At 43.4% G+C, this 14,284-nt stretch overlaps 1 protein-coding gene across 2 annotated transcripts in view; it reads left to right on the top strand.

Moving 5' to 3' along the window:
- Positions 1-5,105: 5,105 nt before the first annotated feature.
- The window catches only part of itga3b (integrin, alpha 3b), a 190,088-nt gene continuing 180,909 nt past the window's right edge, over positions 5,106-14,284 (top strand). Inside the window, exon 1 of one of the 2 annotated variants that reach the window (XM_051936386.1) lies at positions 5,106-5,478. In XM_051936386.1, the coding sequence (XP_051792346.1) occupies positions 5,291-5,478 (188 nt within the window). In that variant the 5' untranslated portion in view covers positions 5,106-5,290. The remainder of the gene's footprint in view (positions 5,479-14,284) is intronic. The other variant, XM_051936387.1, reaches the window with a different exon arrangement.

The following is a 14,284-nucleotide window of genomic DNA, read 5'->3' as shown; positions in this document are numbered from 1 at the left end:
ATTATATTATATTATATTATATTATATCAGCTGTGATACCCATCTAAGAAATGTGGAAATGTAAATACTCAACATAAATCTTAGCCATAATGTTTGCAGTGAACCATCTATCGAAATGTGATTTGTAATACACATAGTCATAAAATGCATTTTATTTTCTTTTCCAACAGATGGCACATCTCAAACATCGGTAGATGTAAAATACATTATTACAAATGTTTGTGATGTGCCATCTGTTTGAAAGACAGAATGTAGCAACTAAATGGACACACAGATTCATACCATCCATCCATCCATCCTCTTCTGCTTATCCGAGGTCGGGTCGCGGGGGCAGCAGCTTGAGCAGAGATGCCCAGACTTCCCTCTCCCCAGCCACTTCTTCTAGCTCTTCCGGGAGAATCCCGAGGCATTCCCAGGCCAGCCGGGAGACATAGTCCCTCCAGCATGTCCTGAGTCTTCCCCGGGGCCTCCTCCCGGTTGGACGTGCCCGGAACACCTCACCAGGGAGGCGTCCAGGAGGCATCCTGATCAGATGCCCGAGCCACCTCATCTGACTCCTCTCGATGCGGAGGAGCAGCAGCTCTACTCTGAGCCCATCTCGGATAACTGAGCTTCTCACCCTATCTTTGAGGGAGAGCCCAGACACCCTGTGGAGGAAACTCATTTCAGCCGCTTGTATTCGCGGTCTCGTTCTTTCGGTCACTGCCCATAGCTCATGACTATAGGTGAGGGTAGGAGCGTAGATCGAATGGTAAATTGAGAGCTTTGCCTTACGGCTCAGCTCCTTCTTCACCACGACAGACCGATGCAGAGCCCGCATCACTGTGGACGCCGCACCGATCCGCCTGTCGATCTCACGCTCTATTCTTCCCTCACTCGTGAACAAGACCCCGAGATACTTGAACTCCTCCACTTGGGGCAGGATTTCGTTCCCAACCCTGAGAGGGCACTCCACCCTTTTTCGGCTGAGGACCATGGTCTCGGATTTGGATGTTCTGATTCCCATCCCAGTCGCTTCACACTCAGCTGCCAGAGAGAGCTGAAGATCACAGCCTGATGAAGCAAACAGGAAAACATCATCTGCAAAAAGCAGTGACCCATTATATTATATTATATTATATTATATTATATTATATTATATTATATTATATTATATTATATTATATTATATTATATTATATTATATTATATTATAGGGCAGCACGGTGGCGCAGTGGGTAGCGCTGCTGCCTCGCAGTTGGGAGATCTGGGGACCTGGGTTCGATTCCCGGGTCCTCCCTGTGTGGAGTGTGCATGTTCTCCCCGTGTCTGCGTGGGTTTCCTCCCACATTCCAAAGACATGCAGGTTAGGTGGATTGGCGATTCTAAATTGGCCCTAGTGTGTGCTTGGTGTGTGGGTGTGTTTGTGTGTGTCCTGCAGTGGGTTGGCACCCTTCCCAGGATTGTTTCCTGCCTTGTGCCCTGTGTTGGCTGGGATTGGCTCCAGCAGACCCCCGTGACCCTGTGTTCAGATTCAGCGGGTTGGAAAATGGATGGATGGATATTATATTATATTATATTATGGGAGGTGCTATAGTCTATGCCAGATAACATTGAGTGCAATGCAGGTACAAACTTTGGACAGGGTGCCAGTCCATCACACACCCAACACACATGTTAATATTAGGGAAGGTGAGCACACAGGTTGATATTATGAAGAAAATAATATAATTTAATATAATATAACTATCTACATTACCCGAAGACAGATAATAGAACACATTTTAACATATCTGATGTCTCTTGCCTTAAGTGCACCCTCTCTGTTCATCCTCTGGTATCCTTGTGTGACTGAACCCCTCCTGCATATCCCCGGGGCTTCTTCTCTCAGTTGTGTTCCTGTAAAGCCTGCTTCTCAGACTCCGTCACACTGAGTTGTGTTTCTTGGCTCCAATGTGCTGTTTGACAACCACCAACAGTAGACCAGTCACCATAACCTGATGTGAAAACTTTATTCATATTCTTGTGAATACTTCCCATGTTTAAAGGTAACTTTCCTTGATATCTACATTTGTGTCAACCTGCCTTGCCCAGAGTTTTTCCTGTCTTGAACCAAAGCCAAACTGACCAATAAAATTGCTTGGAGGGACCAGGAACACACAGACATTGGTATAATATCCATCCATCCATCCATTTCCCAACCCGCTGAATCCGAACACAGGGTCACGGGGGTCTGCTGGAGCCAATCCCAGCCAACACAGGGCACAAGGCAGGAAACAATCCCGGGCAGGGTGCCAACCCACCACAGTTGGTATAATATAATATAATATAATATAATATAATATAATATAATATAATATAATATAATATAATATAATAATTTGATTTTTCCTTCCTTGTGCCTTGTGCTCAGTGGGATAGGCTCCACCTTCCCCACATAGAGAAGAGGTTTAGAAAATGAATCAATGAATGAAATGGGTAATATAAAAGAAATTTTAAAAATATATTATGTGCAATTGGATCCAATTCTTAATGAAAAGTACAATATAATCCTGCTGTGATTCAGGGGTTTTGAATTGTGCCCAAATGATTTCTGCTTGTATTTTTTTTAATGTTTCCATTTTCAGGCTTTCTTAAACAAAGGTCATGTGAAAAATCAAATCAAAAAAGAAAAAAAAAATCTTTTTTCATTATTTTCATAGGCACTTCCATTTTGGTCATGTGGTTGTTGGTGACGCTGCCATTTTGCTGTCATGTGATACCCAGGTACCCCTGTCACATGACATCATTCCCTGGAGGGCAGTTAAGATGGCGGCATGTTCTGGAGGTATCAAAGTGTATGACTTTGGGTTCAAGAACTTTCATGGTGCATAGAAACCTAATCCTTTTCTATGTATAATAACTTTATATAAGTTTGATTTTTTGATAAATATTTTGAATTTTCTTGTTAAGTCTTGTAAATGAATGTTCGATTTTGACCTACAGCTTTTTGTTACACCTCAGATTTTCCTTTTCTCCTGTAAATGAAAAAGTCCATTTCAAGTGCATGGATAGAAACGAGGCAGCAAAAGTTTATAGTTAAGGTTGTTGTTGCAAGTAAGAAAGATGGAAAATTTCTTGTTAGGTAGTTCTATTCACTGATTATGGCACCAGATAATGTTACATATTGAATAGCATATGCCAATTGTGAATTTCCCATTGGGATTAATAAAGTATCTATCTATCTATCTATCTATCTATCTATCTATCTATCTATCTATCTATCTATCTATCTATCTATCTATCTATCTATCTATCTATCTAATAAGAATAATGACTCTGTACAATGTGACAGTAACGACTATATAAACCATCCATCCATCCATTATCCAACCCACTATATCCTAACCACAGGGTCACGGGGGTCTGCTGGAGCCAATCCCTGCTAACACAGGGTGCAAGGCAGGAAGCAAACCCTTGGCAGGGTGCCAGCCCACCGCAGGGCACACACATACACAAGACACACACCCACACACCAAGCACACACTAGGGCCAATTTAGAACTGCCAATGCACCAAACTTGCATGTCTTTGGACTGTGGGAGGAAACCGGAGTACCCGGAGGAAACCCACGCAGACACGGGAAGAACATGCAAACTCCACTCAGGGTGGACCCGGGAAGCGATATAAACCTTTTAATATAATATAATATAATATAATATAATATAATATAATATAATATAATATAATATAATATAATATAATATAATATAATATAATAGGGGGCGGTAGCTGCCTCTCAGTAAGGAGACCTGGGTTCACTTCCCGGGTCCTCCCTGCGTTGAGTTTGCATTTTCTCCCCGTGTCTGTGTGGTGTTCTGGTTTCCTCCCACAGTCCAAAGACATGCAGGTTAGGTGGACTGGTGATTCTAAATTGACCCTAGTATGTGCTTGGTGTGTGGGTGTGTGTTTATGTGTCCTGCGGTGGGTTGGCGCCCTGCCCAGGGTTGGTTCCTGCCTTGTGCCCTGTGTTGGCTTTCAGCGGGTTGGAAAATGGATGGATGGATAATATAATATATCCTCCGGGCGCTCCGGTTTCCTCCCACAGTCCAAAGACATGCAGGTTAGGTGGATTGGTGATTCTAAATTGGCCCTAGTGTGTGATTGGTGTGTGGGTGTGTTTGTGTGTGTCCTGCGGTGGGTTGGCACCCTGCCCGGGATTGGTTCCTGCCTTGTGCCCTGTGTTGGCTGGGATTGGCTCCAGCAGATCCCCGTGACCCTATGTTCGGATTCTGCGGGTTGGAAAATGGATGGATGGATAATATAATATAATATAATATAATATAATATAATATAATATAATATAATATAATATAATAAATGTTTCTCTGTCTTGGCCCAAGATGGCTGCTGGGGTAGGCTCCTGCCGCTTACTATCCTCAATTTAGACTAAAGGTTTTAACAACATTAAGCTAGACATTATAGTCCCTCCCTTTTCTTGACCCTTTTTCCCCGATACCCGTCTCAAACAAACCCAAAACAAAACAGCAGACAACTCTGGTTACCGTGTCTGTAGCGCGCTCCTCTTAAGCGATTAAAAACGGTACGGACTTAACGTAAAGGTGCGGAGCGCGCGCATCTTGAGTCACGTAAACAGCGCCCACCTCTGTCCGGAGCTCGCGGCCCTTAACTTTCCTAAACGTCGCACTTGACGGCCACCAGTGTCGCGTAGTAATGTCTGCCCTCTCCGACTCTTTTAATGTAAAAGTATCTACACGAGACAATTTGAACAATTTATAGAGTATTGCTTGCATTTTGTTTCGTCGCATTACCTCGCCTTGCAGTTGGCGATGGGCTTAAAAGCTTGGATCATTTCTTTAAAGTTTATTCTACGGTTCTTCCGGCAAGACTACAATTTCTAACAGCTGTCAAATAGTAAGATCGTTCCTCACATTTAGGAGGCGGTTTCTCGCACAGGCCTTGTCGCTGGACCTTTCTACATACACACCGGACTTGGCGACACCAGCTGCTGTATGTGGGAGCTGAGTGGCTTTGTGTTTTTGGCCCGTGAGGTGGAGCTGCAGGTTTGCTGATCCGCTGAGGACTCGATTGCTCGCATGCTCGCTTGCTCGTTCTCGCGCTCTCACCGGCAGGTAGTGCCTTGCCACTCTCAGCTCGGCTTCTCTATTGTTGGCTCCCCGGAAGGGGGCAGATTTGGGTGTGGAAGTACACGAGAGAGAGAGAGAGAGAGAGAGAGAGAGATCTTGCGCGCACTTGCAAGGGACTTCAGATGCTCAGCGCTGTCCCTGTGCGCCGCGATCGGGACCCTAAACATGGCCACGTCTCCGGCTCTTCTCTGCAGCTGTGTGATTGTCGCAGTGCTAATCAGCTTCTTTCGCCGAGCCGACGGATTTAACATCGACTTGCGTTTCCCGGTGATCAAGCAAGGGCAGAACGAAGGCAGTTTCTTCGGCTTCTCGGTCGCACTGCACAGACAGACGGTGGGGGACAACAGATACCTGTGAGTACCGAATAAAAGCGGCGGGTCGCGCAAACCCAAGTGGTCGGGTGTGGACAGGGGGTGGGTTGATCTGATTTTTTTCGTGTGTTTGCTTTGGGGGGAGCTGTTATTTGATCGCGCGTGTTTCGTACCTGCGATCAAGCGTCCGGGTGCGGCTGGAATGCACTTTGCGCAGCTAAACGGGTGCTCGGTTTGTTACCAAATTTTGGAAGTTCTGACTTGTACTTTTGTTTTTGGTTTGCATTATGATATTTTTTGGAAATATAATGAAAGGGAGGGAAAGTTAGTGAAAATACTTAAAAAAAAATAGAACACCGATCGATGTACTGTGATGAAGTCACACATTTTCAATGCTACAGGGGTGCAGCTGTTTGCTCAGTTCTTATCAGCAAGTCTTCAGGGTTCTGTGTGTTGATCTTTGAGCAGTCAGGATGGAGGTTACGGCTGGAGACCGAGAGCAGTTTATTTTATTATTAGTTCATATAAGCTGAGGTGTGACTCGATACAAAGCCGTGCATGCCATTTGAACGTAAGAGTAAGGAACTGCACGACCCTCTCCCCAAAGCACTCCTAGATCTTTGGGCATAAACCATGCTTCCTCGTGCCCGCTAGACCCCCAGAAAAGTGATTGATAGTGCGATCAGGTTGCCACTTTGCATTATACCGATCATGTGAAGAGACCCCGAAGACTTAACTCGTGTTCCACTGGGGTATCGTAGATGTTCTTCCATATGGACTGGCGGACCAGAGCGATCGGCGCTGTCCTCCACTCCGGTGTGTCTCAGCGTCTCCTATTGCTGCCGAACACTCCGGGGTGAGGATCAAAGTGCTACTTCTTTTAAGATTTGGCGGTGATGTTTTCAGTTCTGTGACGAATAAAGTGCCTTTCATTGTCGCACTTCTGTCCGATTTGAGGGTCTCCCTCTCTCTCTCTCTCTCTCTCTCGAGTTTGTCTTGGCACCGACTCGTTCTGTGCTGTCCGCGCGTGTTACCTGCGTGAAAGGTAAGCGATTAGGCGATTCGACATGCGGCTTGAGAAAAACGGAGAGGAACCACAGCAAATCTTATTAAGGCCCACATCGTTAGGGGTCCCGAATACAGAGCTCCTCCTGGTACCCCCCCGGCGAAGATCCGCGTTTTGATCATTTCAAAAGGGCATGCTAGTACTTTGATGATCTCTGATTCCTACTGCTTCTTGATTGCTTTCAATGCGACTGCCATTTTGGTAACCAGGAAACCGGGGTCTGTGGGGCTTCTGGTGCCTGAAGTGATGTTTCAGGCCACGACTGTGATGTGATGCAGGGGAGATGCATGTCAATGAGGACGAGAAGAGAAGCACAGTCGGCTTGCTGGAACGGAGCCACCGGCTGACACTTGGCACGTAGAAATCGAAGCGCATCCAACTTCTGTTTTAATTCTGCGTTCTGAAGAAAACATCTCATCCTAGGATGTCGGGGTTAATGCATTGAGGCTCGGCTTTGATATCTTTTCTTTTTTTTTTCTTCTTTCTTAATAACCGGAAAAAAGAACATTCCATATTTTAAGCAAACACGGAGATTGAAAAGCAGCGTTTGAAGTTCGTTGCAAATCGATTACATCTCAAATGGCAGGCAAGGGGGGTCAAAATCCATCTTGAACCGTCGATAACACGGGTTAAAAGGTTTAGTAAACTTCCCCACGTGTTGCTTTATTCTGTTAGGTTCTTCTCGGTAACTTAATGCGATTTAAACTCCAATTGCCCAGCGACCCTTAAAGTGCAGAGGTAGACATGCAGCTAGTCCTGGGCCTGGTGGGGCTCAATGGCTGCAGATTTCCTTCAGGCTCAGGGCCATCTTAACCTGGGGTGGGCCCAGGAACATGGGGGCCCCGAGATGTTCTGGATGGCCTATGTGTGTTTCTGTTCTGCTATTAAAGCAGGGGTCTCAGCACACTTGTTTGCCCCTGAGGCGGGGGGCCTATGATGCTTATATGACGGCCCTGCGGACATAACCCCTTTAATTTGGATGGCTTGCACCCTCACTCAGTGTAATCTCCCACGGGACTGAAGATGTTGTCATTATTTCTGATTTCCCAGGAAAGATCCCACCTTACAGTGGTGTGAAAAACTATTTGCCCCCTTCCTGATTTCTTATTCTTTTGCATGTTTGTCACACAAAATGTTTCTGATCATCAAACACATTTAACCATTAGTCAAATATAACACAAGTAAACACAAAATGCAGTTTGTAAATGGTGGTTTTTATTATTTAGGGAGAAAAAAAAATCCAAACCTAAATGGCCCTGTGTGAAAAAGTAATTGCCCCCTGAACCTAATAACTGGTTGGGCCACCCTTAGCAGCAATAACTGCAATCAAGCGTTTGTGATAACTTGCAATGAGTCTATTACAGCGCTCTGGAGGAATTTTGGCCCACTCATCTTTGCAAAATTGTTGTAATTCAGCTTTATTTGAGGGTTTTCTAGCATGAACCGCCTTTTTAAGGTCATGCCATAGCATCTCAATTGGATTCAGGACAGGACTTTGACTAGGCCACTCCAAAGTCTTCATTTTGTTTTTCTTCAGCCATTCAGAGGTGGATTTGCTGGTGTGTTTTGGGTCATTGTCCTGTTGCAGCACCCAAGATCGCTTCAGCTTGAGTTGACGAACAGATGGCCGGACATTCTCCTTCAGGATTTTTTGGTAGATAGTAGAATTCATGGTTCCATCTATCACAGCAAGCCTTCCAGGTCCTGAAGCAGCAAAACAACCCCAGACCATCACACTACCACCACCATATTTTACTGTTGGTATGATGTTCTTTTTCTGAAATGCTGTGTTCCTTTTACGCCAGATGTAACGGGACATTTGCCTTCCAAAAAGTCCAACTTTTGACTCATCAGTCCACAAGGTATTTTCCCAAAAGTCTTGGCAATCATTGAGATGTTTCTTAGCAAAATTGAGACGAGCCCTAATGTTCTTTTTGCTTAACAGTGGTTTGCATCTTGGAAATCTGCCATGCAGGCCATTTTTGCCCAGTCTCTTTCTTATGGTGGAGTCGTGAACACTGACCTTAATTGAGGCAAGTGAGGCCTGCAGTTCTTTAGACGTTGTCCTGAGGTCTTTTGTGACCTCTCAGATGAGTCGTCTCTGCGCTCTTGGGGTAATTTTGGTCAGCCGGCCACTCCTGGGAAGGTTCACCACTGTTCCATGTTTTTGCCATTTGTGGATAATGGCTCTCACTGTGGTTCGCTGGAGTCCCAAAGCTTTAGAAATGGCTTTATAACCTTTACCAGACTGATAGATCTCAATTACTTCTGTTCTCATTTGTTCCTGAATTTCTTTGGATCTTGGCATGATGTCTAGCTTTTGAGGTGCTTTTGGTCTACTTCTCTGTGTCAGGCAGCTCCTATTTAAGTGATTTCTTGATTGAAACAGGTGTGGCAGTAATCAGGCCTGGGGGTGGCTACGGAAATTGAACTCAGGTGTGATACACCACAGTTAGGTTCTTTTTTAACAAGGGGGCAATTACTTTTTAACACAGGGCCATGTAGGTTTGGATTTTTTTTCTCCCTAAATAATAAACACCATCATTTAAAAACTGCATTTTGTGTTTACTTGTGTTATATTTGACTAATGGTTAAATGTGTTTGATGATCAGAAACATTTTGTGTGACAAACATGCAAAAGAATAAGAAATCAGGAAGGGGGCAAATAGTTTTTCACACCACTGTATAAACAGAAAAATCAAGTGAGAAATGATTAAGAGAATTGGTCAGGGAAAGTTTTTTAAAAATTTCAATTTGTTACAACAATTTTGATTGTAAAATATTTTTGTTAGGGTGGCATGGTGGCGCAGTGGGTAGCGCTGCTGCCTCGCAGTTAGGAGACCTGGGTTCGCTTCCTGGGTCCTCCCTGCGTGGAGTTTGCATGTTCTCCCCGTGTCTGCGTGGGTTTCCTCCCACAGTCCAAAGACATGCAGGTTAGGTGGATTGGTGATTCTAAATTGGCCCTAATGTGTGCTTGGTGTGTGGGCGTGTGTCCTGTGGTGGGTTGGCACCCTGCCCGGGATTGGTTCGTGCCCTGTGTTGGCTGGGGTTGGCTCCGGCAGACCCCGTGACCCTGTGTTCAGATTCAGCGGGTTGGAAAATGGATGGATGGATGGATATTTTTTTTATTGCCCTGCAGTGGGCTGGCACCCTGCCCGGGGTTTGTTTCCTGCCTTGCGCCCTGTGTTGGCTGGGATTGGCTCCAGCATACCCCCATGACCCTGTAGTTAGGATATAGCGGGTTGGATAATGAATGGAGGGATATTTTTGTTATTGTGAGTCATATTCAACTATTAGTTCTTATAGAATGGAATCCCATGCCTTAGTCGTGTACATAATCCCATTTTCCAACTTCATGGGGTTATGGTTTCTTCAGAGACGTAGCTGGGGTTTTCAGCGCTTTGAGACATCTGAAGATTTTGTGCCCCCGCCTCCTTGCCAAAATGCAATGGGGAAAGGAAATTTGGCACCCCCTGGATGCTGTGCCCAGGGACAGATGTCCCCTCTTGCCCAAAAAACTACACCACTGGGTTTCTTTTCATAGACAGGGGAATCCAACACAAGTGATGCAAAGCAGAGCCGGTCAGTCCATTACGTGTCATAGACCGCCATCACCCGAGGTATATACATATTATTTTTATAATATAATGTTCCTGTGTTTGCCCTTATATATAGCCAGGGTTGGATGGTGATATCCCCCTCTATTGAGCATATGGGGATGTTTTTATGACTTTGTTCTTGGAAACTTTCAAGTATCATATCATCCAATTACCAGACCATACCAGTTTTCACAAGTGAATATTGCTGAACATGTCATATTTAGCGATAAAGTGACAACTTTCCAGCACAGTCATGCTTAACTCCTTTTATGACAGCCAGTAGTGTGCTACCTGACAGAGCCGGTGTTGTATGAAGTGTTAGCAGGTACTGTGAGTTCAGCAGCAATCTCGCTCCCCCCCCCCCCCTTTTTTTTTTTTTTGTATTTTATCATGGTACACCAAACACAAGACATCAGACAGACAGGCTTCTGTTCTGTTTGTGAGGTCCAACACAGATGAATCTCTTATTACTCATCACTGAATTCTGTGCATTGCCCTTCTAGCTGATTATTCATTGGTTATCAGCTCTCATTCACACTGAGCTGCCCCTACCGTTAAAGATAAAATCAAACCTGTCATGGACTAGTCGGCGTGGGTCACTGGGGATTTCATGGCAGCAACGCTGACTGCCTCTGACTCTCTACGATTATGAAAATGAAGGCTATGACTGAAAATTGTTGGAAAAGTCACCTAATGTGACATGGCCTTTACCCGACTCAAATTCAAGGAGCTGAAGAAGTGAACTGCTGTGATTGAGGGTCAAGAAAGATGTTGCATAGCTACAGAAAGGAATGTAGGATGGCTTGGAGGCCAACACAGACATTTAACATGTAGTGAGACCTGCTGTTAATTCTGGTAGATCATGGTTATGAGTACATAAACAGTATCAATACTACCATATTGAACATATAGAATAGAGAATATCATTATTATTGAATTGAAACAATAACACAAACCTAACATTATACCTTCCTTATATGATAATACTTGGTCATCTAATCTTGCCCTTAACTGAATTCCCCCATTCCATCCCATGTTCTGCTTCAGTGTGCATGACTGCAGGTGTTGCATTGCTTTGCAGGAGTGACTGTTAAATGAGTAAAAGAAAAAGATTGATAGATAGATAGATAGATCAACCAACCGACCCACAAGGCACTATATAACACAGATAGATATGAATGGCACTATATAATAGATAGATAGATCGATTGACCGACCGACCTGCAAGGCACTATATAACACAGATAAATAGATAGATAATGAAAGGCACTATATAATAGACAGATAGATAGATAGATCAATTGATCGACAGACCTGCAAGGCACTATATAACACAGATAGATAGATAGATAGATAGATAGATAGATAGATAGATAGATAGATAGATAGATAGATATGAAAGGCACTATATAATAGATAGATAGATAGATCGATCAACCGACTGACCGACCAATCAACCTGCAAGGCACTATATAACACAGATAGATAGATAGATAGATAGATAGATAGATAGATAGATAGATAGATAGATAGATAGATAGATAGATAGATAGATAGATAAGGCACTATATAACATAGCTAGATAGATAGATAGATAGATAGATAGATAGATAGATAGATAGATAGATAGATAGATAGATATGAAAGGCACTATATAATAGACAGATCGATCGATCAACCGACCGACCAACCTGCAAGGCACTATATAACACAGACAGAGAGATAGATAAGGCACTATATAACATAGATAGATAGATAGATAGATAGATATGAAAGGCACTATATGATAGATAGATAGATAGATAGATCAACCAACCAACCCGCAAGGCACTATATAACATAGATAGATATGAATGGCACTATATAATAGATAGATAGATCGATCAAACCAACTGACCGATCAACCTGCAAGGCACTATATAACACAGACAGAGAGATATATAAGGCACTATATAACAAAGATAGATAGATAGATCGACTGACCAACCGACCTACAAGGCACTATATAACACAGATAGATAGATAGATAAATCAACCGACTGACTGACCTGCAAGGCACTATATAATACAGATAGAGAGATAGATAGATAGATAGATATGAAAGGCACTATATGATAGATAGATAGATAGATAGATAGATAGATAGATAGATAGATAGATAGATATGAAAGGCACTATATGATTGATAGATAGATAGATAGATAGATATGAAAGGCACTATATGATAGATAGATAGATAGATATGAAAGGCACTATATGATAGATAGATAGATAGATAGATAGATAGATAGATAGATAGATAGATAGATAGATAGATAGATAGATAGATAGATATGAAAGGCACTATATGATAGATAGATAGATAGATAGATAGATAGATAGATAGATAGATAGATAGATAGATAGATAGATAGATAGATAGATAGATATGAAAGGCACTATATGATAGATAGATAGATAGATAGATAGATAGATAGATAGATAGATAGATAGATAGATAGATAGATAGATAGATAGATAGATAGATAGATACTTTATTAATCCTAAGGGGAAATTCACAAAGGGGATTCATTAGAGAAAATGACTTGACCCCAGCAAGTCCAGAATATCAGTCTCTCCCTGATGTTTTTCTTGGCTTCTTTACTGTCCTTCTTGACACCCACCATGACATCCTCCACAAGTCTTCGCCTCACTCACACCTGCCTGCTGCCATTCCTGAGCAAGCTCTGCACTGGTGGTGCCCGCAGCTGAATCAACTTTAGGAGACGGGCCTGGCATTTGTTGGACTTTCTTGGGCACCCTGAATCCTTCTTCACCCCTGTATTGTAACCCAATCATCATGACAGAGTGACCTCCAGCCTTGTCTTCATCGACACTCTCACCTGACTTAACGAGAGGACCACTGAAATGACGTCAGCAGGCCCTTTAGTGGCAGGACTGACATGCAGTGGTTTTTTTTTACTGGGGTGAAGTTCATTCTCATGGCAACAAGGCACTTTGTAATTCATTGCAATTCATGTGATCCTCTTCAGAAGATTCTGGAGTCGATGAAAATTGGCATCATAAGAAGTGAGGCAGCAAACTTTGTTAAAATTCATATTTGTGTCCTTCTCAAACCTTTTGGCCACTGCTATATATATATAAAGCAAATTAAGTATTGAGAGAAACGTTATATAAATATAAAGAATGATTATTATCCTGCGGTGGGCTGGTGCCCTGCCCAGGGTTTGTTTCCTGCCTTGTGCCCTGTGTTGGCTGGGATTGGTTCCAGCAGATCCCCGTGACCCTGTAGACAGGATATAGCGGGTTGGATAATGGATGGATGAATGATTATTATTACAGATCCAGTGTTGTCCTGTGGGTGTAGAAACAAGAGTGAAATGAGTCTAACAATACCACACACCTTAAGCAGTGCCCACAACATCAGTCCTGAAATTCCTGCATAGTCAGATGTCCCTCCCACATCTTAACCTTAAAGGTGAGTGGGGTCTAGGGCTGGGTGTTTGTGTGTGTCCTGCGGTGGGTTGGCACCCTGCCCAGGATTGGTTCCTGCCTTGTGCCCTGTGTTGGCTGGGATTGGCTCCAGCAGACCCCGTGACCCTGTGTTCGGATTCAGTGGGTTGGAAAATGGATGGATGGATAATATAATATAATATAATATAATATAATATAATATAATATAATATAATATAATATAATAAATGTTTCTCTGTCTTGGCCCAAGATGGCTGCTGGGGTAGGCTCCTGCCGCTTACTATCCTCAATTTAGACTAAAGGTTTTAACAACATTAAGCTAGACATTATAGTCCCTCCCTTTTCTTGACCCTTTTTCCCCGATACCCGTCTCAAACAAACCCAAAACAAAACAGCAGACAACTCTGGTTACCGTGTCTGTAGCGCGCTCCTCTTAAGCGATTAAAAACGGTACGGACTTAACGTAAAGGTGCGGAGCGAGCGCATCTTGAGTCACGTAAACAGCGCCCACCTCTGTCCGGAGCTCGCGGCCCTTAACTTTCCTAAACGTCGCACTTGACGGCCACCAGTGTCGCGTAGTAATGTCTGCCCTCTCCGACTCTTTTAATGTAAAGTATCTACACGAGACAATTTGAACAATTTATAGAGTATTGCTTGCATTTTGTTTCGTCGCATTACCTCGCCTTGCAGTTGGCGATGGGCTTAAAAG

This window comes from Erpetoichthys calabaricus, chromosome 14 (genome assembly GCF_900747795.2).
Source record: "Erpetoichthys calabaricus chromosome 14, fErpCal1.3, whole genome shotgun sequence".
In the NCBI taxonomy this organism is placed as follows: domain Eukaryota; kingdom Metazoa; phylum Chordata; class Cladistia; order Polypteriformes; family Polypteridae; genus Erpetoichthys; species Erpetoichthys calabaricus.
Note: the sequence above shows the minus strand (reverse complement) of the source record. Positions and strands in the feature narration are given on the sequence as shown.